At 28.6% G+C, this 27,314-nt stretch overlaps 4 protein-coding genes across 4 annotated transcripts; all 4 read right to left on the bottom strand.

Moving 5' to 3' along the window:
- Positions 1-14,795: 14,795 nt before the first annotated feature.
- LOC137808755 (fe(II)/2-oxoglutarate-dependent dioxygenase 4) lies at positions 14,796-18,590 on the bottom strand. The gene is made up of 3 exons (XM_068610023.2): positions 16,904-18,590; positions 15,831-16,158; positions 14,796-15,222 (listed from the first exon to the last, which is right to left on the bottom strand). The coding sequence occupies exons 1-3, from the start codon at positions 17,383-17,385 to the stop codon at positions 14,959-14,961; spliced, it is 1,074 nt and encodes a 357-aa protein (XP_068466124.1). The 5' UTR covers positions 17,386-18,590; the 3' UTR covers positions 14,796-14,958.
- Positions 18,591-18,706: 116 nt separating this feature from the next.
- On the bottom strand, positions 18,707-21,504 carry LOC137808756 (jasmonate-induced oxygenase 2). Its single transcript, XM_090299921.1, has 3 exons — positions 20,666-21,504; positions 19,867-20,197; positions 18,707-19,145 (listed from the first exon to the last, which is right to left on the bottom strand). The coding sequence occupies exons 1-3, from the start codon at positions 21,115-21,117 to the stop codon at positions 18,870-18,872; spliced, it is 1,059 nt and encodes a 352-aa protein (XP_090156047.1). The 5' UTR covers positions 21,118-21,504; the 3' UTR covers positions 18,707-18,869.
- A 480-nt stretch (positions 21,505-21,984) lies between these two features.
- Positions 21,985-24,615, bottom strand: LOC137808753 (pentatricopeptide repeat-containing protein At2g13600). The gene has a single exon (XM_068610021.2). It carries the CDS (start codon positions 24,360-24,362, stop codon positions 22,176-22,178), a length of 2,187 nt encoding a protein of 728 aa, XP_068466122.1. The 5' UTR covers positions 24,363-24,615; the 3' UTR covers positions 21,985-22,175.
- Positions 24,616-26,485: 1,870 nt separating this feature from the next.
- Positions 26,486-27,314, bottom strand: LOC137808754 (uncharacterized). Its single transcript, XM_068610022.2, has 2 exons — positions 26,825-27,314; positions 26,486-26,710 (listed from the first exon to the last, which is right to left on the bottom strand). Exon 1 carries the CDS (start codon positions 27,233-27,235, stop codon positions 26,834-26,836), a length of 402 nt encoding a protein of 133 aa, XP_068466123.1. The 5' UTR covers positions 27,236-27,314; the 3' UTR covers positions 26,486-26,710; positions 26,825-26,833.

The raw sequence follows: 27,314 nt of genomic DNA, 5'->3' as shown, positions 1-27,314 counted from the left end.
TAGGGATGCACATTTGAAAACATTAGGGTGCAGAATGCAACTCCCTGACTTATAGTTCATTCATTGTTGGGTCCCTTACTATTAGGTTTCAGGGATTTCTTTATGCACCTCCATACTTTTCTTCTGCACTCTTTTGATTATAAAAGTTCCTACTTTGCCTTTTTTCTAGATTGTGCAATCCAAAAGTCAAAAGCATCTTTCGAATTGCGTAATCTATAAGTTAAAAATGTTTTTTGCATTGCTATATTTCACAATTAGGAAGTCATATTTGGCTTTTGGATTACAAAATCCGGAAGTCTTTTATCCTTAAAAAAAGACTTCAAGATTGCAAAATTTGGAAGTCATATGGATTGTGCAATTCGAAAGTAAAAAATAACTTCCTTGTGGAGTTTAGAAGCCAAAAGTGACTTTTAGATTTCGCATTTCGAAAGCCAAAGTTGGTTGACATCCTCCATGAATGCCTCATGAAGTTCTAGTTTCCAATGCATTCATGACCTGGTAGGACTAGAATTTGTTGAGGAAAATAGGGTAACTTTGTCTACTTGTCTCCATATGAAGCAAGAAGTTGTTGTAGACCTTGGGATTGATATCCTGGAAATTGTGAAAGTGGTTTTGCAACCTAGAATGGAACTTAAAGCCACAAAATGAGATCTAAACACATTCCTTGGATAAATTACATATTAATTTCCTTTTAAAGCTAATATTGATTTGAGTTATAAAATAATTTACCTTTTGCTCAATGTCTTGAATGTAGTAAGAAGAGGATGCGAGGAGTTTGAGGAGGCCATCAACAAACATGGGAAGTGAAAGTACAATAATTTACTCATCACGGTTACAATTTTCGGCAAAACCACGAGCATTAGGTTCAACCTTAGCCACCAAGCGTCCATTTTTTTATAAGAATATGGTGGAGGGGATGGAGGAGTTGGAGAGGAAAATGTCACATGGATTTCAGATTGCACAATCTAGAAGTTATTTTTGGCTTTTGGATTGCAAAATACAAATTCAAAATGACTTTCAAATTGTGCAATCCATAAGACACTTTTGACTTAAAGATTGAACAATTCAAGAAGGAAAAAGTTAAAATTTTCATATTTATGGGGATGTAGAAGGAAAGTATGGAGGTGCAGGAAGAAATTTTTCGTTGGGTTTCTCTACAATTTTGTTGCATGGACATAGGCTTATGTTATTACAAGAAAACAAAATTTTAACCTTTTTTACTCGCAATTGACCTATGCGTTTTTCCTAAATAAGAATTTTTCCTTTTAAAAAAATGATTTATTCATACTAGTAACTTTATAAGTAATCAGTATTTTTTTATTAAATTGCCTAACTTTTTTTTATTGAGTAATTTTTTTTACATATTGAAAATCTTTCACTCACTCTTCAAAAGAGTATTATGAATTGAAAAGTGTATTATGTGTGATAAAATTGAGAGTTTTAAATACTCATTTTGAGCTATTAAGACTTAAAAGATAATTAAAGATTTGTGATGTTGTTCTCTTGAGAGCTTCTATTGTGAATAATTTGGGTAACTTCTTTTTTACTTTTTGGTAGGTTGTTCCAGTATTGCTTACTAAATGTCTTTCTTGCTGGAAGTGTTTCCAATATTGTTCTTGATGATCAAGAGTTGATAAGTTACATATTATCTTAGGTTGTAAGAGTTGATGGGGGCTACTTTCCTTTTGCTATCGATGTTTGTTATTGTAAACAAGAGTTGATAAGGCATGTATCCTCTTAGGTGATAAAGGTTGGGATCCTCTTTAAGTGGGTAATAGTTTATAGACATATATCTTCTTTGTGATCAATATTTAATAGAGACTAATACTTTCTTACCGCGTATATCCTGTTAATGTTGTTCAAGAATTGATTCTTTTTATATTAACTTTATAAGTTAGTGGAACCAACAATTCTTAGGTTGATTTGTTAAGGTTGAATGTTAGGACCTTGTTGATTGATAAGGCGGATTTAAAATTATTTTCTCAACAAGCGGACTGAGTCAACTGTAGTATAATTGAGGGTTATCGTATCCACATGAAATTAATGTTTATCATAGTAGAAATAAATTTCAAGATGAAGTAATGCAAAAATAGAGATTGATTGCATATATTTTATGAATAACTAACTACACAAATTATGTTATAATATTTAGCTCGAGAGATGAAGCTTTTACAAAACAACTAAAGTAAATAAATAATGATATAACACATGTTGGGATTAAAATAACTTTGGGAATTTCTTTTATTATTGTTATTTATAAATGATATATTTATTCAAGTTTTATGTTTTTTATGATCAAACCAAGTTGATTCCTCGCACAAGGTTATCTAGATCGCACAAGGTTATCTAGAACCATAAAAAATATCACAAACAATTTCTTGCATTAGTATAACTTATTTATACATTAAGACAAAACACTTCAACATTGCAACTATTGAGATCTATGATTGGTTTGTTAGGGTTCAAATGCGTAAACTTACCTTCTACGCTTTGTTACCATTAAGATCTATGACTTTTTTTTTTATATATGATTGAGTAGGATAATAATTTTAGAAATTTATTATCAAATGTAATTTAAAATACAATTTTACAGCTGAAAAAATTACATAAAATAAACTTTAAACCAAAATTACACTAAATAAAATGTTAAGAAAGTATGAAGAAAATAATTTAAAGACTAAAGTTGTGGATTTAAACAAATATAGAGATCAAAGTTAAAACTAAGCCTTTATGAAATTATCAATTAAATATTTTCATCCCATTAAATTAATGACATTCATTATATCTTCATAAAAAAATTAACGACATTATGTACCCAGTAAGTTCCTAATATTCGATTCACAATTTAAAATTTAGTTTTCTAAAAACTGAATTCTGAGTGAGTTTTTAATGTTTAATCATGTCAAAAAAATAAAATAGTAAGAATTTAATATATTTTATATTTTTGTAGTTTTTATTTCGAGAATTTAATTTCTTAGCAGTCAAATTTGGAATGTGAAATAATTATTGGTATTGACATTTGGATTTGGGAAGCTGAATTTAAGTTACGTTGGTTTAAGGTGTCTAGCAAGGAAGAAAGGCAAATTTAATTTACTTATTTTAATATAAAAACATTTAAAGCTTTTTGTTTTGAATGGAAAAAACACATCAGTTGAGATAAAATTACAAAATCGAGATAATAAAGTATTAGAATTTCAAAAGTAAAATTCCGTTTCAAAAGTAATTTTTTTAATTTAATCGATTATATTTTAATATAATATATTTTAATATAATGATATTTATAATTTTATAACAATAAAATAAAAAATAAATTAAGTTTTATTAATTTAAATGTTGATATTTTATAAATTTATTTATTTAATATATATTTTTAAAATAAATATAAATTTTAAATAATATTTTATTTTATTTAATATTTAATTAATTTTGAAGATAAAAATAAATTCATAATCTTATATATTAAAATATTTAAAAATCTGTCACACTCATCGTTTGAAATTTCAATACTTTTTCTACATTCTTTGTTCCAATTCAAACAACTTTTTTTTTTATATTTTACTTATAATTTCAATTTCATTCTCTTAAATTCTTACTATTCTCATAATCCATTATAGTTTTCTCTTAATTTTAATTTTACTCTCCCGTAAACTATGTTTTTAATATTAGAATTCATTTTTTTATAAATGAAATTTTGAGTAAGTTTTTGATGTTTTAACAACATTATTTTTATTTATAATTGTGAATTTGATTTCTTAGATCCACATTTTGGGTTTTTATATTGTGAATTTGATTTCTCAATAATAAAGTATTATAATAAATAATATTGAATAAGGATTATTTGTAGAAATATTTTGAAATGAATGATAAAGGAAAAAAAGGAATCCATAGAGGAGTAAGACAAAGTGGTGTTTGGAAATGGAGAAAAGAGTGAAAGGTTGATGTGTGACGTGTTGAGGAACACTTGACCCTTGATTAATGGAATGGCCATTTTGAGGAACCTTTCTCAACATTCATACTTTTGGGACCCTTCATAATTCAATTTCAATTTTCAAAGATAAACATCATGCCCCTTATACCCCACTTCATTTAATCTTCAACCCTATCATTTCACACTTTCACATATTTAACCTAAACCAATAATAATACACCAATAATATTAATAATAATAATAAATAACATAGGTATTTGGTATTTGATATAAGTACACAATTTTTATTTTTTTTAAGTTAGTGGATCACTACATCCACATACAAAACAAACTTAATTAATTAGTGGATTGAAACCTATGAAGCTCGGATATTCCTTTTAAATGATGTGTCGGTGTCCGATACCGACACTCGTATGACACTCGTAAGACATATATCCATGGAGTGTTCAATTCAAAAAATATTTGTTAGATTTCTGACAATTATAGTACAATTCTAACACAATTTTAAAAAGAAAAAATACATTAATTTTCTCAAAATAAAAATTGTATTGTATAAATTGTTATTATGATTATAAAAGTAAGAAACAAATCCTTGTGAACCAGTCATGAAAAACATATTTTTGCTTCACAAAATAATCTGGAACATACTTGTGCACAAAAATCTTTCTTGTCAATTTATATAATTCATAATTATATAATATATAGATTTGTGTATCCGTGTCCTACATTTTAAAGATTTTACGTATTTCTGTATCCGTATCGTATTAGTGTCTGGGCTCTATAGATTTAAATTTATTTTTTTTCACAATACTGTCCACATTTTCATTCCTAAATAAAAATAATGATTAAGATGAAGATAATGAAGGGTTAGTAGTTCTTTATGTTTTAGAAACTTTACATCACATTTAATCCGTTGAGATACTCTCTGAACTGTTGGAATCACCCAACTGTACCCGTGTATGTGTGTACAAGTTGTTCAACTGCATCAATCACTTTACATTAATATATATAAAAAAAGTTATATGTAAATTTGTTTTATATGGAAATAAATAAATTTTAAAACTATTTAATTCCAAAACAAAATACTGATTGTGAAATTTATTTTCAACATGGATGGAGTAAAAATACAATCACTAATTAAATAGTCTTATTTATCTTTATTTTAACATGACTCTATCTTTCATAAAAAAAAAATCTTTACATTTTTTACAGTTTTTTTTATTGAGTTTTGTATCGGTAGGCACTGGACGAACACACGTGGCCGACCGACCGAATGCATAATAAATATAAGGGCATTTATGTGGCAAGCTAAGGTGGTTAAGATACACCTCCGAAAAATAAGGAAAACGCGCTTAGAGAATATATGTTTTTCGGGCATTCCAGGGCACGACTGACAAGACTTATCCATAACTACCCTGAGTCCAAGGGACAGAAAATCCATTAGGCAATCCTATAAATACTATCTCTCACTTACTTGAGCGTCGGAGTGTCTTCGCAGGTACCTTCCCGCTATACTACGTCAACCGACCGTGCCTGACCCATCTCTCCCGGTACAAGTTTTGAACCTTGATTAAATAAATAAATCATGTGATTTATATTGTGAAAAAAATTTGGAAAAAACGTTTTAAACTTAGAAATACTTAAATTAGTTGGAAACGGAATCTCTTGAACCAAAAGAAATAATTTAATAAATATCATTAAATTCATTTTTAAAGTGATGAAACATTAATTATATAGTTTTTGAATTAAATTGATAGTTATTAAAACAAAATCCAAGAAAGTGCCATTAATAAGATATTAAATGTGTTCTAATCCATAGATCATATAGTAAAATTTACATTGAAAAGTATAAAATGATGAGAAACAATCATCACTAATTTACCAAACGTACCCTACCCATAACCAAGATATTATTTTAAACAATTAAATAATAATATTTTTAAACAGCAAAAATTTACCCGTTACTCTTTTTTCTTATTTTTTTTTTTAATAAAGTGGGTCCATTATTCTCACAGAAACATAAGGTATTATATAATGAGATAACCCAACCCATTGGTGATAAGCCATTGGAGCGAGAAGAGAGAAGAGAAGCAGAAAACGATAAAGTTCAGAGAAGCGATGGTGATCCACAGACTAGAACTCTGCATAACCATGGTTCGATTGGCCATTGAATTCGTCATGAGCGTCGCAGAAACCGTCGTCGTAGTTCAACAGAGAACTGCAGAGCCCCTTGGAAGCTTGAATCGCGCAAGTACTCCTCTTCCTTTCTATGGCTACCTCCGTTGATCATTGTTCTTGCTTTATCTTATGTTATTCTTCAAATTCCACCTCTTGTATAGAACAGCATGTGCTTAATTTCTTTTCTCTTCGGGTTTTGATGCATCAAACGCCGATTGATGCAAACCCTAATTGTTGTAAGGAAAATCGATGCCCTTGTTTTTGTGGGTTTGCTGGATTTCTTGCTTTCTCTGAATGAATCCAGTTATTTTCTGCTTATAGCAAAACAATGAATGAACCACCTTCACTTTCTGTTCTTTCCTCTTCTCCATTTTCTTCTTTATTTTTAATTATATTTTTAAATTTCATAGAATATTAAATAAAATTAAGAAAAATAAAGTTTTTGCCCAATTAAAATTTCTCTACACACTGTTACTTTTTTTTTTAATTCAAATCGGAAATTATTTAATTTTTTCTCTAAGATGATTTTCTTTCAAAACAAATTTTATTTAAATAAGTATATACTATTAAAATTAACATAAATACTAATTTTTTTTTATTAAAAGAAAATAATATAAAAAAAAAATGCCACAGCGTCAATATTTCTGCTAATAATATGTTATGGAAAAATTCTTGTTTATTTACATATTTTGTATTGATTTCATTTTTATGTAAATATAATAATGAGGAGATATTTGAATTATTATAGAGATATAGATTTATTAGATCCATCAAAAGTTTTATTTTATTTTAATTTCCGAAACGTAAATATTCATTTTGTTGTAAATTATGGGAATTGTTGTTGGAACTTTGAAACCGGTTTTCGCGTAAGGAGTGAGAAAAATTGAGTTGGCAAGGTTTTCATCAGATTGCAAATTCTGTAGAAATAGGTTATATCTAACGTTCCATACACAATTAATAATTTTTACTTAGATCATGTTTGTTAATGCATTTATTTAAATTCAAAATTTATCATACTTTTATCACATATAAAAAATTCATATGAATTTAAAATAATTTAATATCCCATTTAAAATAAATTTAAAAATCGATAAAATATATATATATATATATAATTTTTAAAATATATTAAAATATGAGTTATTTAATAATCTCTGTATTGTTATTTGATTTTAATAAAATTTGATATAATTGATCGTGATAGTATAAATCAGTAAAATGCACTTGTTTGTTATAGGTAAATATGTAATAAAAGTTATATTTTTATACGTACAATAAAAGTTATATTTTTGCACATAAATTTAAATATTTTATCACCTTTAATAGATTCAAACGATTTTTTGTTGGAGGGTGTGAAATGGTGTAATTTCATTTGATATTTATTGAAATGGGCAAATTTTAATTTTATTCTGAATTGGACAAGTTGTACATAAATAGTACGAAACAATTTAACACATGTGGTGATCTGATTAGCAAAGCTTTTGCAACTCTTGGAAGATTATTATTTTTTTCATCAATGAAAATAAAAATATGAGACAAGCACAATTTGTTAGTAGAAATTTGTAAAAACTAACCTAACAAAAGGCATCCAATTGAGTGACATAAAATTATATCAAATCCTAACAAAAGACATCCAATTGAGTGACATAAAATTATATGAAATCCTTAGTTATCTAGTACTTGACATAATGATTGACATTTTATGTTTTTCAAGCATGTATTCTAGTGTTAAGAAAAATTTGAAGTCCCTCCAATTAGTGATAATAATTGATAAGACATTCTTTTTTTAACACGTTAGTGTCTCGAATGTCAAAACATATAAAACTTAACATAAAATGGTGCAATACTTAAATATCCTGTCACAATAGGTTTTTCTTTTATCTCTTCAACCTCATCGCATGATGAAATGACGATAGATACATGTTGTCGAGCTATTAGTCCCAAATAGCTTCTAAACTTAGTAATATTTGAGTCTGATAACTTAGTCGAACGAGAATCTGTGTCAACCTGCATCCTCTCGTTCACACAATGACCTGAGCCAATCTGGTAAAAAACCAACAAAAATACTAAAGGAGCCTCCATAAAATTATCGGAGTCACTATCAAAGAGAGCAAAATCATAATAGAAATTGTCATTCACGAGAGAGAAAGATAGAAAAAAAAAGATACACGTGTAAAAATTTGAAAACCTTTTAGTCGAACCACATTAAATCAAATATAAAATTCTAAATTTACATCGAATTTTAATGTGATTCAACGTAAATTTTGAATTTTTCATCAAACATAAAAAAAAAAAAAAATACGACATAAAAAAAGTTGAATTTAATTACAACTTTTTTTTATCCTTTACTCTCTAATCTAACCTAAATTGACGAGATAAAAGTCTAAATTTACATTAATGATTTATTTTAATCCTTTATATCTGAATGGGAAAAGGAAAATATATAATGAATAATTTTCTTATAAATCAGCACCAGATAAAATATTTTTTATTGATAGTTTTTTTAAAATGAATTGTTTACACAAAATATGTGTTTATTCTTATAAGAAAACACGTATCCTTCTTATAGTTTGATTATTATTTATTAATTTTGTCTTTTGTGACAACAAATATGTACGAGAAAACAAATAATGGGCCCGTGCTAGTTGTCGGTGCTTGAGTACGTAATTTGCAGTGCCCTTGTCAATAACAATAATACAATTAAATTAATAACCAATTTCGTTGATATTTTAAATACTCCAAAATAAACCATTTATCCCTCTCTTTTAGTGACACCTGGCAAACATTACATTCATAATACAAATGGAATGTTTTTAGATCAAGTTTATTTAATAAGCTGAAATTGTATTTATTGAAATATCAGTTCAGCTATCAATAATAATAATTGTTAATGAAATACAACTTCTTCTTATAAAGGTCCACTTATAAAATTCAAACACTTATATCTGTGTCAGATACTATAAATTTGATGCGAAATATTTTTGAGAATTCTATTACGGTTCTAATATAATCTTAAAAAAATATATTAATTTTTATTATAATTATAAAAATAAAAAATAAATTAAATATCTTTCTGATTTAAAAAATAATTTTTAAAAAATAATCTGAAACATTGTGCACATAAATATTTTATTGTTAATTTATATAATTCATAATTATATAATATATAGATTCGTGTTTCGTGTTCTATATTTTAAAAATTATATATATTATGTTTGTATTCGTATTAAATGTCAGTGTTATATTATTTATAAAAGATACTCTGATGTTTCAATCATTAAGTAAGTGAATAAGATCCATCATTAAGTAAGTGAATAAGAAAATAATAAATTATAAAATAATTGAGTACTAAGAAAAGGTTGGAGTCACAGTGGTTATTCTCGAAATATTTTTTTAAAGACTTTTTTATTTTGGGTTATATAATATAATTATTTTAAGTCTTAAAGTGTTGTTGCAATTAAAATAATATATTGAAAATATGTTTGGAGATAACAAAATTTTAAACCTTATTAATTGATATATTAGTAATAAATTATTTATTATATATCTTAGTTGTATTTTTTAGTATATCGAATTTGAAAAAACATTAAAAGATCTAAATTCATACCTTCAAGCATGCTTTTAGAAAACATAAATAAAAGCATTCATACCTCCTTACACGATTTTTTTTTAAGTAGGCAAGACTTCAATAAATAATAATCATAAAATAAACATTTGTTTATATATTTTTAACCCAAATTTATGTTAATAAACACAACATTCTCAGTCTGTAATCATACTTATAAATAATAATTACTCTAATATTATATTAAAAAATAAATTTTAAATTTAATTTAATCTTATAAAATTAAATTATAAAGTGAAATTTATATTTTATTATAAAATATTTGTATCACGATGTAAGATTTACCACAATAACAACAATTTATTTACATTTGTTAAGTTAATTTTGAAATATATTCATTTACTTAAATTCAATAATTGTACCATTTTAGTATATTTTTTATAAAACATATATAACCATGTGATTTTAACATTTCTCAATTGAAAACAATCCTAAAACAAAACAAACTAAAAAGAAAGTAAACAAAATAAAATCAATCTATCACCGTCCAAAAAATTGTTGTTTGTGATTGTTTTTCACAGTCAAAACCTTTTTTCCTCCCATTTGATAAAGCAATTTGTGAGTAAATATTATTTTACTAATACTGAAATAAAAGCACGATATATTTTCAAGAAATCATTTAGATAGAATTAATTTTAAAAATAAAAAATAATTAATTATTATATTAACTAATTTAGATATTATTTTATAAATTAAATAAGTATTAACATTTAAAATAATTTATAATATTAATAAAAATTAATAAATTAATTTTTAAATTGATATCTAAAATAGTAGATTTTAAATTAATTATTAATATGTATTTGTTGTACACTTTTCTATCTTGGTCTTGAATAAATCTCAACACGTGTAACGCATATGAAAAATATTATTTGACACTCAATTCAATATTCAATATTTAATATTCAAAAATTATAAATAATAAATACTATTAAATACGTGTTGTTTCTTGTTCTAGCAGCACTGTAAAAAAAATTGTACTAAAAAAGTTGAAGTTTATTAAATTATTTTCTACTAACATAAAAATATTTATTCGTTAGTTATGCTAAAAATATTTAAATTTAAATAATAAAAAAACAATAATAAGGTGATCACGAAACTCTTTAGGTGGTATGAATTATTGTATTAAATGAGTTGGTTTACTTTTCCTGTGCCATTTCACGCGTGAAAGGGAAAAGATATGCAAATAAAAACCTTAAACAATAAATAAATTCTCTTATTTCATTTTCTCTTGTCATTTCAACAATAATATTAAGGACCGTCTAGCATACAAAGTATACGCATACACATATAAATTAAAAAAAATTAATAATATTTTTAAGATAAAATAGAAATGCATATAAAAATTGAGTCAAATAAAACGTTATTTCTAGTAACATTTTAAAAAGGTAACAAATTAGTTAGAAAATATTTCTTTAGACAACATTAGTAATAATATCAAATAATTAGATTCAAGATCAATTATTATTAGTAAAAGTGTTTCACCTAATCTTGGGATACCGTGGAGGAAAAAACAAAAAATTATATCAGGATTAAACAAAGGAAATACCTCAGTATAAAGTTTTCAAGTAATTTTATTATTATAACAATAACTTTATATAATATATCTATATTTTCTCTAAATCATTTATCTTATTTAATAAATTTTATCTTTTTTTTAGAAAATTGTGAGACTGTGTTTAATATAGAGTTTTTAAAAACGTCTTAAATCTAAGATGCACATATTATATAAAAGACATTCCATAATCCATTATGATATATAAAAAGAAATATTTCAATTTTTTTTATATTACAAATACTTAAAGATCTAAATTTAAAAAAATAATAATTAATTTTACGTTATAATAAAAAACGAAAAATATATTTAACTTTAAACAAATTTCTGACAAAGTTTTAAATTTAAGAATTAAATTTTACATAAATTTTAATAACTAAATACAATATTTTAATTGTTGGAGATTCCACGTCGATTAGAGATTAGAGTCTTTCATTCATTGTATATGAGTGAATGCAAACCTCGATCTTATGAGCCGGTTTTATGGAGTTGCGTTAGACTTAAAGTTTATTTTGTAATATTAATTAATAAATTATTGTTTTAGTTTTATTAAAATATAAATAAAAACTTAATTTTTAAAACTCCTTCCAATTTTAGCAAAACTTGTAAGAATGAAATATCACTAACTTAGAAACTGATACCACAAGATGAAAAATCATTAATATTTTGTAACTTTTTCCTAAAATCAATAATTGGCCACTATGTTTCCCTACTTATAATAAAATATAAAATGAAAATATCCCACCTCAAAGATTCCCCTTGTTAAAAAGAGAGAAAAAAGAAATATTATTTATTGTTTAGGAGTTGAGTTTTGTCGTTTTATTATAAGAAGGTTTTGTGCTAATGTTTGGGGGCAACACGTTACAATAAACAATTTCACTTTATGGGTTCAACGTGCTCCTTTCTTTGGCTGCACGCAACCTAGTTGCTTGCTCAACCAATTCACTATTTGTTTTTATATTTTATTTTTTTTATACAACTTGAGAGTTAGATTCTGATACTAAAGTAACAACAATAATCTCACAGATGATTGTTGATACTTGAGTCTCAGATATGATCATTGATACTTGAGATGTCAGGTCGAACTAAGATGTCAAGTATATAATGATATTCAACATGAAACTTTTATATAAAAAATATTATAAATAAATTTTATTCTTTAAATTATGTTAATTTAGTTTTATTTAAATATTTATTTCACAATTTCATTGGTATAATAGACTCACAGCTAGTCTGTTCTTAGAATTCTTTATGAATATGTATAATCTATCTATGTATCGTTTTTGTTAACATATGAGTTTTGGTTTAGTCCCCCATATTTTTGTATTTATTTTAATAATATTTTTTTCCATGTAATGGCAGATGATTGTTGTTACTTGAGGTGTCAGCCTAACTGAGATGTCAAGTTGTATAGTAATGCCTAACATGAAAACTTTTTATAAAAGAAATAAAAATAAATTATTCCACAAGTTTAGAGAAATATTAGAAGTATCATGTCTCCACCTATTATTATATTAGTAATAAATACTTAGTTCTACATTAAAATAATAATCAAATTTATAAAGAGCAAAACTAAAAACTAAAGCTTATTCATTTTGTATTGTAGAGAATAAAAACATATTTAAGTAAATTAATTCTATCAAAATTAATTAAATTATTATTTTGTTGTACGAATTTTAAGTCATTACAAAAATTATATTTCACATTAATTGTAATTATAGAATTGCATTAACATGTGGATCATAGTAAAAGAAGTTGATTATAAAAATTTAAATTAATCTCAGTTAAATTTTTGTATTAAAATTTAATATATAGATAACGAAATTGGAAGTTAGATACCCCAATCATAGGCATAGGCGTTGTATATGACATTAAAGTTCCTTTTGAAAAAAAAAACTATGACATTAAAGTCAGAAGTATAATATAATAGAAAAACTGGTTACGTTATAAATTATTTATAAATAGAAATTATAAATTACATATTGAAAAGTCCGTCAATAATTACATTGACTTTCCTTCAAATTATATCTTTCATTATTCAGAAATTATACTAACACGTCTTATTTTATAAATTATTATTATTCTTTAACACTTTGTTATTTTTAAACATTAGTTACAATTTTTTTATTTTTTATCTTCGAGTCATATGCATATTACCTTAAAAAATCAAGCATCTAATAAATTTGTCAACGGAGTTCAGTTTATATTATAAAGTGTTAGTTAGTCTACTGTAAAATAATAAACTAAATTTAAATTTTTGGGCAAAAAGATATTTTTAGTATTGATGATAACTATTAGATAAAAGGCTTTTTGTTCTTGTATATATGTACCCTTGTAATTTTTGTAATTACCCTCTTATTTTTTAGGCTGATATCATTTATGATATATACGTGAAATGTTTATTTTATCTTAATAATTTTAAATTTTTGTCTTCTGGATATTCATATTTGTAAGTTAAATTATAAATTTCTGCATAGATAAATTCGGAATTAATATGTCACTTTTGAATTTTACCATCTGTACGCTTATTTGGACAACATAAATGAATTCCCGAATGTCAAGATCCGTAAGCAAACATAAATGAGTTATGGATCTCAATCCTCAACACCATTTACAACACACCATTCTGAATATGAAAATCCATAACTCATTATTCACTTCCGGAAGCTTAAATAAAATATGAAAATGACCTTCTGAATTTCGAAATCTAGAATATATAAAAATGACTTCCAGATATTGAAATCTGTAAGCAAATGTGTGAAAATGGCAAAATGTAATTTTAAAATTTTTGTTGGGTGCGAGTCAAAATTGATTGGGTGCAGGAAGCAATTGCCTATCTTTTATAATATATTTTAATAGTGACTTCTACAATTATTTTTAATGGTTTTTTTTAAAATAAATTTTTTGTATTGCGGTTTTTTTTTTTTATCTAGAATGGATTTTTCATTTTTGTTTCTAGATTTTTATTTTCAGAGCACAATAATCTCTTTCAGAATGTATTTTTTCAAATTTTGGATTTTTTTTAGAATGAGATTTTGATTTTTGTTTTTGGATTTTTATTTTCGAAACACAATAATATCTTCTGAATCTACTTTTTCAGAATGTATTATTTCAAATTCCAGAATAAAGAGTATTATTGAAAATTTAAAATTGTGTTGGGTGCAAGTTCAAAAAGATTGGGTGTAGAAAGAATTTGTATAAAATAGTCCTAGATAATCTTAATGGGCCTATATGCATCTCTAGTTCTCTCTAACAACTTTGGTGTTTTTATTGATGTTTTATGTCCTTACATAAAGGCCTAGGTCACACGTACCTTACATGGAAGCAAGAAGATTTAGATAAAATAGGTAGGGTTTTATTCCTATCTACACTATTTATAAGAGTCCTTAAAGTTTTGTTGACTTTTTGAAACTTCACACTTAGTTCCATAGCCTTACTTCTACTCAGAACACTCTTAAATCACAAACATGTTTCCAATTACTTGCACCTAATGCGTATACACCAACACCTTTCAAAGCAATTTAGTATAGTTTTGGGCTTGTGGTTTGGATAATATTAGAGTGCATTCTATATGGTGGATAACATTATCATTGTTCTTAACCATGGTTCTACTTAGCTACTATAAGTATTTACAACATAAACTTCAAGTTCACATTTTGCACACTCTTCAATTCAGTCACTGGGAAGCTTGAAATGATAAATTTGGAGATTTTCAACATTGGATTTGGCAAAATTACTACGCATTCTTGCAGTGCGGAAGCTGCCCCAGTTGAGTGATCTATATTTAGGAGGGTTTTTATCGTCTAACAACTCTTCAAAGGGCATCACATCAGTGTAGAGTGCTGGTTTAAGAAAGAATGGAATTGAAAACCTATCCTTCTCAGAGTTCACCACCACTCTGTGCTCCACACTCTCATAACCATCATTGCTCCAAATCTACGTTCACAAAAGAGACTTCATCAAGAAACCTATGTAGCATTGACACTACGTATAATTTCTAAAATGTAGGACATGCGGACACAAATATATATATAAATTGACAATAAAGATTTGTGTGCATAAGTATGTTTCAGTTTTTTTTTTTGCAGAATTTTTTTTCTCATGACTGGTTCAAAATGATTTGTTGCTTATTTTTATAATCATATTAAAAATTTATACAAGAAGTTTGAGTTTTAAAAAGTTTAATGTATTTCTCCTCTTTAAAATTGTGTTAGAACTATGATAGAATTGTCAGAAATCTAACAAATATTTTTTGAATTGGACACTTTACCGATACGTATCTTACGAGTATCGTATGAATGTTGGTGTCTGATACGTGTGTCCGACACAGACACACCATATAAGAGGCGTCCAAACTTCAGAAATTGTCTAAAATGATTAATTTTAAAATTGTATTAAGCAGATCATAATTGTAAACTGATGTCTTTCAATGTATCAATGTGAAAATAACATTTTTATCTGTAATCAGTTCACTTATCAATAATGGATTTGCATCACCCTTTTGAAAACTTTGATGGAGAGAAAAATGAGCTAAGGTTTGATACCTGGATCATATCACCAACATTAATGATGAAGGAATTGAAAATGGGTTTGACTCGAATCCACTCTCCATCTGATTTTCTCCTGACTTCTAGACCACCAACTTCATCTTGAGCAAGCACAGTCAATACACCGCTGTCCTTGTGGTGTCCAAGGCCAAGAGCCAGATGAGGGTAGGGACAAGGTGGATAATGGTTGAGTCTGATATTACTGGTGTTATGTGTGAAGTAGCTGCGAAACTTATTTGGCACCAAGCCTAAGCTCATAGCAACAAGTTCCATCAACTTATAAGCAAGTTTCTCCACTTCTTCTGCATATTCTTGGCATGCTTCTCTGGTATCAGATCAGTATTTTTCTGTTAGTATATGATGATATACTACATAAGATCTTAGATTCAAATTTAATCCTCACCTTTGTAAAACAAATTCAACAATAATAACCTAGCTTTATCCCACCACCACGATACTCTATCAAAAACTTATGAATGAATCTCTTCAAAATAAGACCCCATTTAAATGGTTTCTTCCAAACTTTTATATATTCTATCTGTGTCTTCTCCTTTTAATTAGATTTTAGCACCTCAACACAAGAAAATGTAATGAGAAAACAGAGTATACGCTGAACTAAAGGTGTAGAATTTTAAATAACCATCCACTTTAAGTCTAATTTAACTTCATAAAACGGTTTTATGAGACCGAGTTAGGCTTAAAATCCACTTCATAATAGAGTATCAGAGTCATTTCGAACATATTCTAACGAGAGTTTCTTGGACTTATCAGACCATCCGCTAGTTCTACGCACAAGCTGTCACTCTAGGCGTGAGAGGTGTGTATTGAAGATCCAATATCAACTAGAGATTAAAACATTTCATAGTATATAAGTGAGTGCAAATCTCACCTCATAAATCGATTTTATAAGATTGAGTTAAGCTTAAAGTCCACTTTAATAGTGTATAAAATTAAACTCAAATTTAATAAGAGAAATATACTATAGACTAATCAAATAGTATATGAAATTAAACTCAAATTTAATAACAGAAATATAGTATAGCCTAATCAAATTATGGGCATTGAATTACTTGAAATGTGGAGGATTGTGAGGCCAGCGATTATCCCATTGGAACTGAAGGCTCTGATCATGATCTGGGTCAAGTAAAGGTGGTATAAAAGTGGGTTCCTGCACATTGAAATCATAGATCTCTTTCCAGTCCCTAATATTCTTGGTATGTTCTGCTTCAAAGTACCCCAGCACGTTAACTGCATCCCTTCTCACCTTCAGTTTTTCCTCCAAATCAAGTGCAAAAAACTTCCTTGCAGCATCTTCAATCCTCTGTCGTTTACCCAAAGGCACCTTATGATTGATCACCTGAAAGAAACCCCACTCCTTGCATGCACTGCCTATTTCTTGAACTAATTCTTGGACACAAGAAAGTGGGATGGTGTCTTCGATTTGGTAGTTTATGGGAGACAGATCAATGAGAGGGATGCCTTGGTCCACAATCACTGAGGTTTTTGGTCTGTGTTCTGGTGCCTGAACAAAAGCAGCGTCTACCTGTCCCATGTTGGTTGTTCCTGGTTTATTGGTTTGATCCAAAGATGTCTGATACTCAATGTTTTATGTGTTGCTGATGTAATCACCAGAGATTATGTGCATTGAACTTGGACTAGTATCTGTTATGCTACAACGTGTCTTGTGTTTTGTATACTAGTAAGGTTGTGTTTGTATACTAGTAAGGTTGTGTTTGTATACTAGTAAGGTTGTGTTTGTATACTAGTGCTCAAAAAGTAAAAGTGAAAAAAAAAGCAACTAATAGTTGAAGTCCCTAAGAATCTAACCAAAAGATAATAATCAAGTGGCAAATGATGTCAAAACAGCAAATTTTATAAAGAGCAATGTAATTTTTAGTTGGAAAATGAGATTTTGATAATTTTGGAATTGTATAACCGATGAGTTTATAAATAAATATATAATAAAAGGTATATTTATAATTAAATGATATGAAAAGTATTAAAATAATAATATTGGAGATTATAATGTAATTGTAAAAAAAATGTGAATGATTAATGTACCATTATCCTTTTCAGTTTTGAGATCAACGATCCCATTATATTCTTTACTTTAAATTTATTTTGAACACTCCATAAATTATTTTTTAAATTAAGTACTTAATAAGTTATCGAAATTTGATTTAAGTTTTTTTTTAAATATTTATTTTTTGCTTTATTGTAAATTTATATTGTTTCTTTTAATCAATTTTTAAAATAGTTTTATGTTTATCTTTGGGTCCCTTAGCCTATACTTTTATCATAATATATATATATATATATATATATATATATATATATATATTATGGTGTACTATGATTTGGTTTGATGTATTTAATTTTTTAACATTGTGACATGTGTTTTTAACTTAATTGACAGAGTAACAATAAAATTAGCACAGGTAAAAAAAATTAAACCAACATGTTTAATTTATTAAGTATAAAATTTGAATTTTTTTATTAAATATTTAATGTTAGAGTTAAAACTTATTTAAGTCTATTTAATTTTTCTTTATTAGTATATATATATATATATATATATATATATATTGTATACAAGACCTCACATCCTTAAAAAAAATTATGTCTAACCTTACATACAAAAATTTTCTACGGATAATTTTTAGGAAATGTTGTTGTTATTCATAAAATAACTAGCATGAATTATCAATTTACATTCGAATTTAAGTCCATACATAAAATAAAATTTGTATGTAACTCACAAACCTATAGTTATATACGATTATAAATATGTAGGTAGTTTTCAACAGTTAATTGCTATTTACAATGAAGAAGTAGTTTACAACATCAAACAATACTTACTGAATACTAAAACCTTAAACAGCAAAAACAATGAAGGATCCATGCACTTTCAATATTTTTGTTTTATTACATGATACTTGCATGCATAATGTTCACTTTTTCTTCAAAGTAGTGCATAATAATCAGAAACATTCTTCTAGGGTCATGCATAAGCTAAAGCTGATATTTGATTATCCTTTAAGCTATCTTATAATGATGAATCTGAATGTTCTCAACATTTTGTTTCTTGAAATTGCTGCCCTTTCTACGGACAAGAAACTTGCCCCATTTGTATGGCCTATATTTTGAAGGGTTTCTCTCATCACACAATTCCTCCAAAGGCTTCACTTCAGTGTCGTGTGCAGGGAAGAAGAAAAATGGAATGGAAAACCTTTCTTTCTCAGAGTTAACCATTACTCTGTGTTCCACACTCTCATACAAATCATTGCTCCAAACCCGCATTAACAACCCAATCTAATATCAAGAGATTATATATGTTTCATAAACTGGTATTAACTTCAGCACTAGAGTTTCAACATCTTCTATCTTTATATAGCTTCAAAAACCGATTTTTTTTACAACTTTGTTTTTTTTTTCTTTTTACTAAAATGGAGTCTTTTTTTTAAAAAAATTACAAATTTTGCTAAGTTGTGTGTCAAGTTGACACGATTTTGCCACCCCAATCTGAAGTCGTGCCAAGTTGGCACAACTTCTACCATGTCAACTTGAAGTCGCATGAACTTGATATACTACTTTGTCTATGTCATAAAATTTTTCTTTTTTTTTAATTTTCTTTCTAAATCTTTTCAAAATTGAATTGATGTTTTCAGCAAGATTTGTTGTCATGTGTCAGTACCTCTTACCTCCAAGTTTACTCATTTTTTTTACGATTAAAAACTAACACCTTTAGAAAATTATGTATCAAATTAATTTTATATATTACATAATTTACTACTCAATATATAAACAAGAATTTTTTAAAATGACGTGAACAAAGTTGTGCTAACTTGACACAACTTTAGGTTAACATATTGACACGACTTCAGGTTGACGTGTTGATACGACTTCATATTGATGTGACAAAATCGTGTCAAATTGGCACGACTTTTTCCTATGAAGTTGTGATAAATTGACACGACTTACCTAAATTTATAATTTTTTTAAATGTGATAAAAAAAAACCCTTAAAAACTAACCTGAATAATATCACCAACATTGATTATGTAGGCATCTGGTGTAGGTTTCACTCGAACCCACTCTTGATCTGCTTTGCGTTTGACTTGAAGTCCACCAACCTCATCTTGTGCAAGAATGGTTAAGGCTCCAGCGTCCTTATGTCGACCAACACCAAGGGCTAGCTCAGGATAAGGGCATGGAGGATAGTGGTTGAGACGAATAAAGCTAGTTTGATCTTTGCTGAAAAATTCTTCAAACCTCTTTGCCTCAAGGCCTAAGCTCAGAGCAATCAGCTCCATCAACTTAAAGGACAACTTTTCCATCTCTTCAACATACTCTACGATTATATCCCTGTCCATATACACATATTCCCATCGTTTATAAACAATCCATTAACTAATATTTCATCTATAGATAGTTGAATTACAAGAAAAGACAAATAAATAGACTTTAAGCTTAATTCAATATCATAAAATCGGTTTATGAGATGAGGTTTACACCCACTTATATAAAATATTCTAATCTTTAGTCGATCTAGGATCTCCAACACACATCTCGTGCGTGAAAATATATGTTTGGGTAGTCTGATAACGGCTCGATAACATATGACACCACGATACGCCCAACAAACTGTCTCTAGAATAGACTTTAAATGACTCTGATACCATAAGTGAAATTTAAGTCTAATTCAACTTCATAAAACTAGTTTGTAAGACGAAATTTGTACCAACTTATAAAGGATGGAATATCTTAATCTCTAGTCGATGTGAATCTATGACAAGCGAAGAGTAATTTTGTTTGAAGGAGAAGTTGAATTACCTAAAGTTTGGAGGGTATTGAGGGGATTGATTTGTCCAGTTCGAGATTCGATGATCGTGTTCATCAGAATTGAGAGGAATGAAAGTGGGGTCTTTGGCTTGGAAATCGAAGACTTCTTTCCAGTCCCTAACGTTTTTGGTGTGTTCTGTGTCATAGTAACCACATGGAGAAGACTCATCTCTGCTAACCTTCCTCTTCTCCTCCAGAGTCTGAGAAAAGAACATCCTTGAAGCTTTCTCAATGCTTTGTCTTAGAGTGAGGGGCACCCCATGGTTGGTTACTTGGAAGAAACCCCATTCCTTGCATGCACTCCCTATCTCCTTCACTAACCCTTCAATGGAAGATGGATCTGATGAAGACAGATCTATCACAGGAATTTCTTCAGCTTGGATGGTATACAACTTTGCTCTGTGTTGTGGCTCTTGGATGAAAGCAGGGTCTACCTCTCCCATGCTTCTTGTCAGCTATCATTCACTTCTTTGCCAAGTGCTGAGCTTACTCTTTTACCTATATACAAACAAATTGTTCTACTACTACTGATAATATATAGTCTCAGTCTTAAAACTTAAAGTTAAAAACACTTTATATACTCTTCCTTCTCTAATCCATCATCACTGTATGTTTTAAGGATAAAACAAGAATAAAACACTGATTCTAGAACGAACAATACCTCAAAAAACAATATTTAAATGTAGTGATTGATGCTATCTGTTAATTCCGAACACAAAATAACAGGAGATGGTAATTGTTTGACGTGGTTGTGATTGTTACGTGCAGTGCAGATACATTGAATCTGGACACTGCTTCTCGTTGTTTCCTGTGAAAAGATAACGAAAGGAAATTATTTTATCCTCAGTTTGTGTCTTTAGGGTTAATCTTCTATTAAAAACCTAGGTTAAAGAAAAACAATCCTAATTTTATACAGAGGGATTTAATTATTGTTGCATGTTGATTTTTTATCATGTTTATATAATAGTCATAAAATTTTATAATTGTCAATTTTAGAGATTGATATTAAAAATAAAATGTTAATTCGTAAATTAAAATTTCCATACAAAACCACAACTTTTGTACATGGTGTGGTGCTACAGTAGATGAAGTGCTACTATGACATGTATCTCTGATTTTTTTCCTTATTGTAATTTTCTGAAGTAGAATAGTACCATGTGCTTTGACATTCTATTATTATTAGGAGAATAATTCTTTTATACAAATGGATTCTTGATTTCATTATTGAAACTCTTAATAGAAATTTACCTCAGCTGTTAACACAGTAACACGTTTCTCACTACTACACAAACTCTTCTACATGTAAGACATAGCAGAATAGGATATAAAGCTTTACATTCAACTTCTTATGTTACTCTTCAAATGTTTTCAAAAAGTCATTCATGTTAACTTCCTTCACAGGGTATAATGAACCTATATTGTCTGAAGGGAGTGTTATTGATATATAAAACCAGGCTTGCACCAAAAATAAGATCATGAAGAGTAGGTTGCCTCAGAAATGTTACCCAAAATTGCTGCTATGAAGATAATTGAAGGGTATAATAGAGTTAATGGTAGCAGTTAAATGCTCTACAGTTGCATAAATAACATCAGAATAAGGATGAGTTTTATCTTCTACAGAGAACAGATGAATATCGTTATTCAATTCTATCCAGCTGCACCCTGGATCTTTTCTTAATTCCAAACTCTGCAATCTTTTCCTAAGTTCTGTCTTCTGTCCCCATCTACCTAGTATGGCATACATGTTGGAGAGAACAACAAAAGCAAAAGTTGGGTTGGGATCCAAACTGAACAACTTCTCAGCAGCTCTCTCCCCCACTTCCATATCCTTCCAGAACCAAGAAGCATTAAGCAAAGCTCCCCAAATTATTGCATCTGCTTCGATCGGCATTTTTATGATGAACTCTTCGGCTTCTTTTACATGGCCTGATCGACCAAGGAGATCCACCAGACATGTGTAATGTTCTATTGTCGGGGTTACCCCATAATATCTTTGCATTGTGTGGAAAATTCTCAAACCTTCGCCAACTAGACCAGCATGGTTACAAGCAGAGAGAACACCAACAAAAGTAGCTGCATTTGGAACAACTCCTTGATGTGACATTGAGCGGAAGAGTAAAACTGCTTCAGATCCCAGTCCGTGATACGCATAACCATTTATAAGAGCTGTCCATGCTGCTACATTGGGCGAAAAAATGCTGATAAATGAGCGTTGAGCATCAGCCAAGTGACCACATTTGGAATAGAAATCTACGAGAGCAGTTCCAACATAAACATTTACTTGGAATGGCGTTTTGATTAAGTGAGCATGAAGTAACTGTCCTTGTCGAAAAGAACAAAGACAAGAGCAAGCACGAAATAGGACAGAGAATGTTGATCTACTATAGTCAACTGATAATCTGCGCATAGCCACATATAGATTCAATGCCTCCTTGTGCTGACCATTAATGATATAACCCGACATCATTGAGTTCCATGTGACATAATTTCTTTCGCCTTTAGTTTTGTCAAAAAGCTTCACTGCTTCATCAAGTTCACCATTTTTGGAATACACAGAAATCATAGTATTTAAAGATGTTAAATTCTTGGGACTCATTATCTCAAAAATCCTTTTTGATTTTTCGAACTGGCCATTCATAGCATAACCTTTGATCATCAAATTAAATGAAACAGGATTTGTATCTCTCAATTCATTAAAGACAAATTCAGCTTCTTCAATCCTTCCTTTTGAGACAAGACCCCCAATCAGTGAGTTAGCAACATTCAAACAAGCTTCTCCCCACATGCTCTCATAAACTCTCTTGGCATCATCAATAGCTTCACAATCACAATAAAACTCAGTAAGCGCACCACCAATTGAGTTATCAAAATCAAACCCACCCTTAATGCAAAGCCCATGAACAACCTTCCCTACACACAAAACCCCAAGTCTAGCACAAACCCTCAGAACACAATCCAAAGTGAACTCATTAGGCACCACCTCAGAACTCCTTCTCATACACCCAAACAAATCCAAAGCCCTCTCACACCCACCTTCCCTCTTAGCATACCCTGAGATCAATGTAGTCCAAGCTACAACATCCCGGGCCGGCATTTTCTCAAACATGTCCGTAGCATCATCCATCATGTCACGCTGCACATAACCCGCAAGCATCAAACTCCACAACACTTGGTTCCCATCACGCAGCTCCTCAAAAACCACCTCAGCTTCTCTGATTCCACAGCAGTGCACACAAAAATATAGCAAAGCACTCCCCACAAGGCAAAACCTCTCATACCCAGATTTCAAAAGCAAAGAATGAACCTGCTTTCCAAGAAGCAATGACTCAGAACGCGCACACGCGCTCAACACCGCAGAGAAAGAAACCTCATTGAGCGTGACACGGGAGCGGTGCATGACGGAAACAAGGGCCAAGGCCTCAGGGTACCTCCCCCATCGGGAGTAGCCAGAAAGCATAGTGTTCCAGGAAGAAACTGTTCGGTGCGGCATTTGATCGAACAGGTGGCGGGCTTCTTCGAGATTGCCCATATTGAAGCGTTTAGCGATGGAAATGTTGGTGGAGATCACGAAACCGACATGGGGCTCGGAAGCTTGCAACTGGGTCGTGAAAAGCCGGAACCTTTGGTTCCATTTCCAACGGTTGCGCTTCCAGATGCCCACAGAGTTGATACGCAGAAACAGAGTCATTGTGTAGAAGGGGAGAAGTAAACATGGTAATGGTGAAGTGAAGGTGCAACTACGTGAAGTAAATTATGAAAACAAATTGGGAATTATTTATTGTAAACTCTGTTTTATACCACAAAAATCAAAAGGAAATTCTACTGTAGAAACCCACATGAATTGCTATTACAAGATAATCATGGTCAAAAACACAGTGCAATATTAAATATGCAGATAACTCTTTCAAGGAAAATTCAAACATCAGTTTTACATTGTGAAAAACTATAACTGTGTCTGAAACACATCTTGCTTTTAGAGGCACTAAATCCTTTTTATTATGGTGATTTTCAGTCAATGAAATAACCAAATTTTTTAAGTGTTAATTTAGTAGAAATTAGCTTTAATAAAACTATTAAATATAATAATTTGTGATTGAATAATGACATAAAAAAGTTATTTGATTAGTATTATTCATTCAGTAAAAATATACAACCTCAAATAATAACATGTTTGGTTCCATAACTTACACCATCTTATTATAAATACTTCAAATTAAATATTTTTTAAATTTCAATCCAATATTTAAATTTCCTCAAAAAAATTCAACTCTTAAATACATCAATATTTCTTGTCCAATACATAAGTTTGTAATAAATACATCTAAAGTGTACAAATATAAATTTTAAAAATATTTTTCAAATATTACTAATATTCAAACCCTTCTGTTTGTAAATTTTTAAACATTTCTATTACTTACCACTTTTATTTTCTATTATTGTAATTATAGTTAAGTGTAGCTTCTGTGGACAACCCAAATGTTATCAAATTTAACAATTTTCAAATTTGGGACTTAAATTCATTTATAGGTAAACTTGATTTTTATTTAACAATTTAATATAGGACTCAATTTATGTTGTATAAATGAATTTATATTAATGTTTAAATTGATTTTAATATGGGATTGTCTCATATTTTCATTTTAGATAACTTCTCAATGATGTTAAATGAACATGTAATGTTTTTTTTTTTGCTTTTTATCCATTTAATTCTGAAATTAGTTTTATTAATCGCTTTCTATAAATTAAACCATTGTTTACAGGATTGTAAGATAATGAATGCGAATTTATATAAATGAACATGTAATGATGACTGCATGATAAAATACAAATGCGAATTGCAAAAGAAAATACAAAAAATTGAATTAATAAAATGTTTTTTAAGCGTTGACTTAATTCACGAAAACAATATTATGTTAATATTATATTTGGTTTTAAGTTAACCAGTGCTATATACTATTTATTTTTAAATTATATTATCTTAGCGTCCTTCGGCGAGGTTTATGTCCATTTTTTAAATTATTTTTAATTTAGGATGATAATGATATTTCGAGATTGATTACATTCATTTTTTCATTTAAATAAATTATTATTTTTATTATAATATAATATTTTATTAAAAAAATAATTATAGTATAATTGTTTTTGTTATTTACAGTATCAACCAAACTTTATTATTTAGGATAACACTAAAAAAATCATTAAATAAAAATTAATTTTAAAGATAAAAAAATAATTAATTTTATATTGATAAAATTATATAAATACTATTTTAGAGATTAAAAAAATTATTGATATCTAAATTAGTTTCTCTTATTGATAAATAATTTTTAAATTGATATTTAATTAGATATCAAGATTTTAGATACCAACTTTAAAATTTAAATAATTAATAGATAAAATCTATGTAGTTAATTAGATATCAATTTTAAAATTATTTATAAATAATATAATTAATTTAAATATCAATAATTTATTTAATCTTTACAATACTATCAAATTTGGTTAATATATTAACTAATTATGTTAGATATCTAAAGTTGATTTCTATTTAATAATTTTTTCACTTTTATTCATTTATCTCAACTTTTGATTGATTTTAAATTATTTTATTTATTGTGGTGACACTTCTCACATTTTTCTTTAAGTTTGTATTTCTATATTTGAAACCTATGTTTATAGAAACCTATGTTTATGTTAATTCTCTTAAAACACGTTATTTTCCTTTTTCCCCTCTCCTAAAGAGAAAATGTAACACCGAAGAATCTTGTTCAGATAAGAATATAGAGAACTTGTTTGAAAGTAGAAGGAGAATACACAAACAAAAATACTCAGAAGTTCTTCAACTGCAATTTTTTGTACAAAGATTAAAATGCTGGAGATAGGTGGGGAACATAAACTTAGGTTAAATTAGCTTAAGGGTTGAGAAGGAAGTGAGACCAAAATTCTAGCAGTTTTCATATGTCTTCTTCAGAAATTCAGAAATGAATGCTTCTCCTATTTGCTCCTACAACTTACACCACCTTCAGAAAACATTTCCTGTCATGGGATTTTACTCATTAAGATTGAAACTATAAGGATATTTAGTAGCAAAAGAAGATGAAAGTGGTAAAAAATGTGAAGATCAGAAGAGAAGGATGGTTGATATCTTACCATTTTGTCTTAGCTCACACTCTTGTCTCCTTGTGCAGAAGAAAACCCTTTTTCATTAGCAACTCTCTTCTGAAACCCTTCATTGTTGTTCTTATCTTTCTTAGATGAAACCCTTCTGAGCCCTAATCGCTCCCTCCACCGGCTTGAACTCTTTGGTAATCTTGGTAACTCCTCTTCATGGTCATCATTAGCAAGCAACTCATCCCTCAAAGTGACCTTCTTGGAGCAGTCATGACTCTTCAGAGGCAACAGCATGCCCTGGAAAAACACTTCATCTGCTGATATCATGGAGTTGTTCTTGACAGAGAATTCAAAATCCGAAGAGACAGGATCTTCTCTGTATATATTTTCATGCTTGATTGCCTGCTGGGAAGCCACAAAATCATAGGAGAAGGAGATTCTGGGATCCATGATTGAAGCTCATGCACTGCACAACTTTGAGATTATAGAGCAGACAAATGAGGCAAAACTTATATTATATCTTTTCTGT

Source organism: Phaseolus vulgaris, chromosome 3 (assembly GCF_051622355.1).
Source record: "Phaseolus vulgaris cultivar YP4 chromosome 3, ASM5162235v1, whole genome shotgun sequence".
Lineage (NCBI taxonomy): Eukaryota > Viridiplantae > Streptophyta > Magnoliopsida > Fabales > Fabaceae > Phaseolus > Phaseolus vulgaris.
Note: the sequence above shows the minus strand (reverse complement) of the source record. Positions and strands in the feature narration are given on the sequence as shown.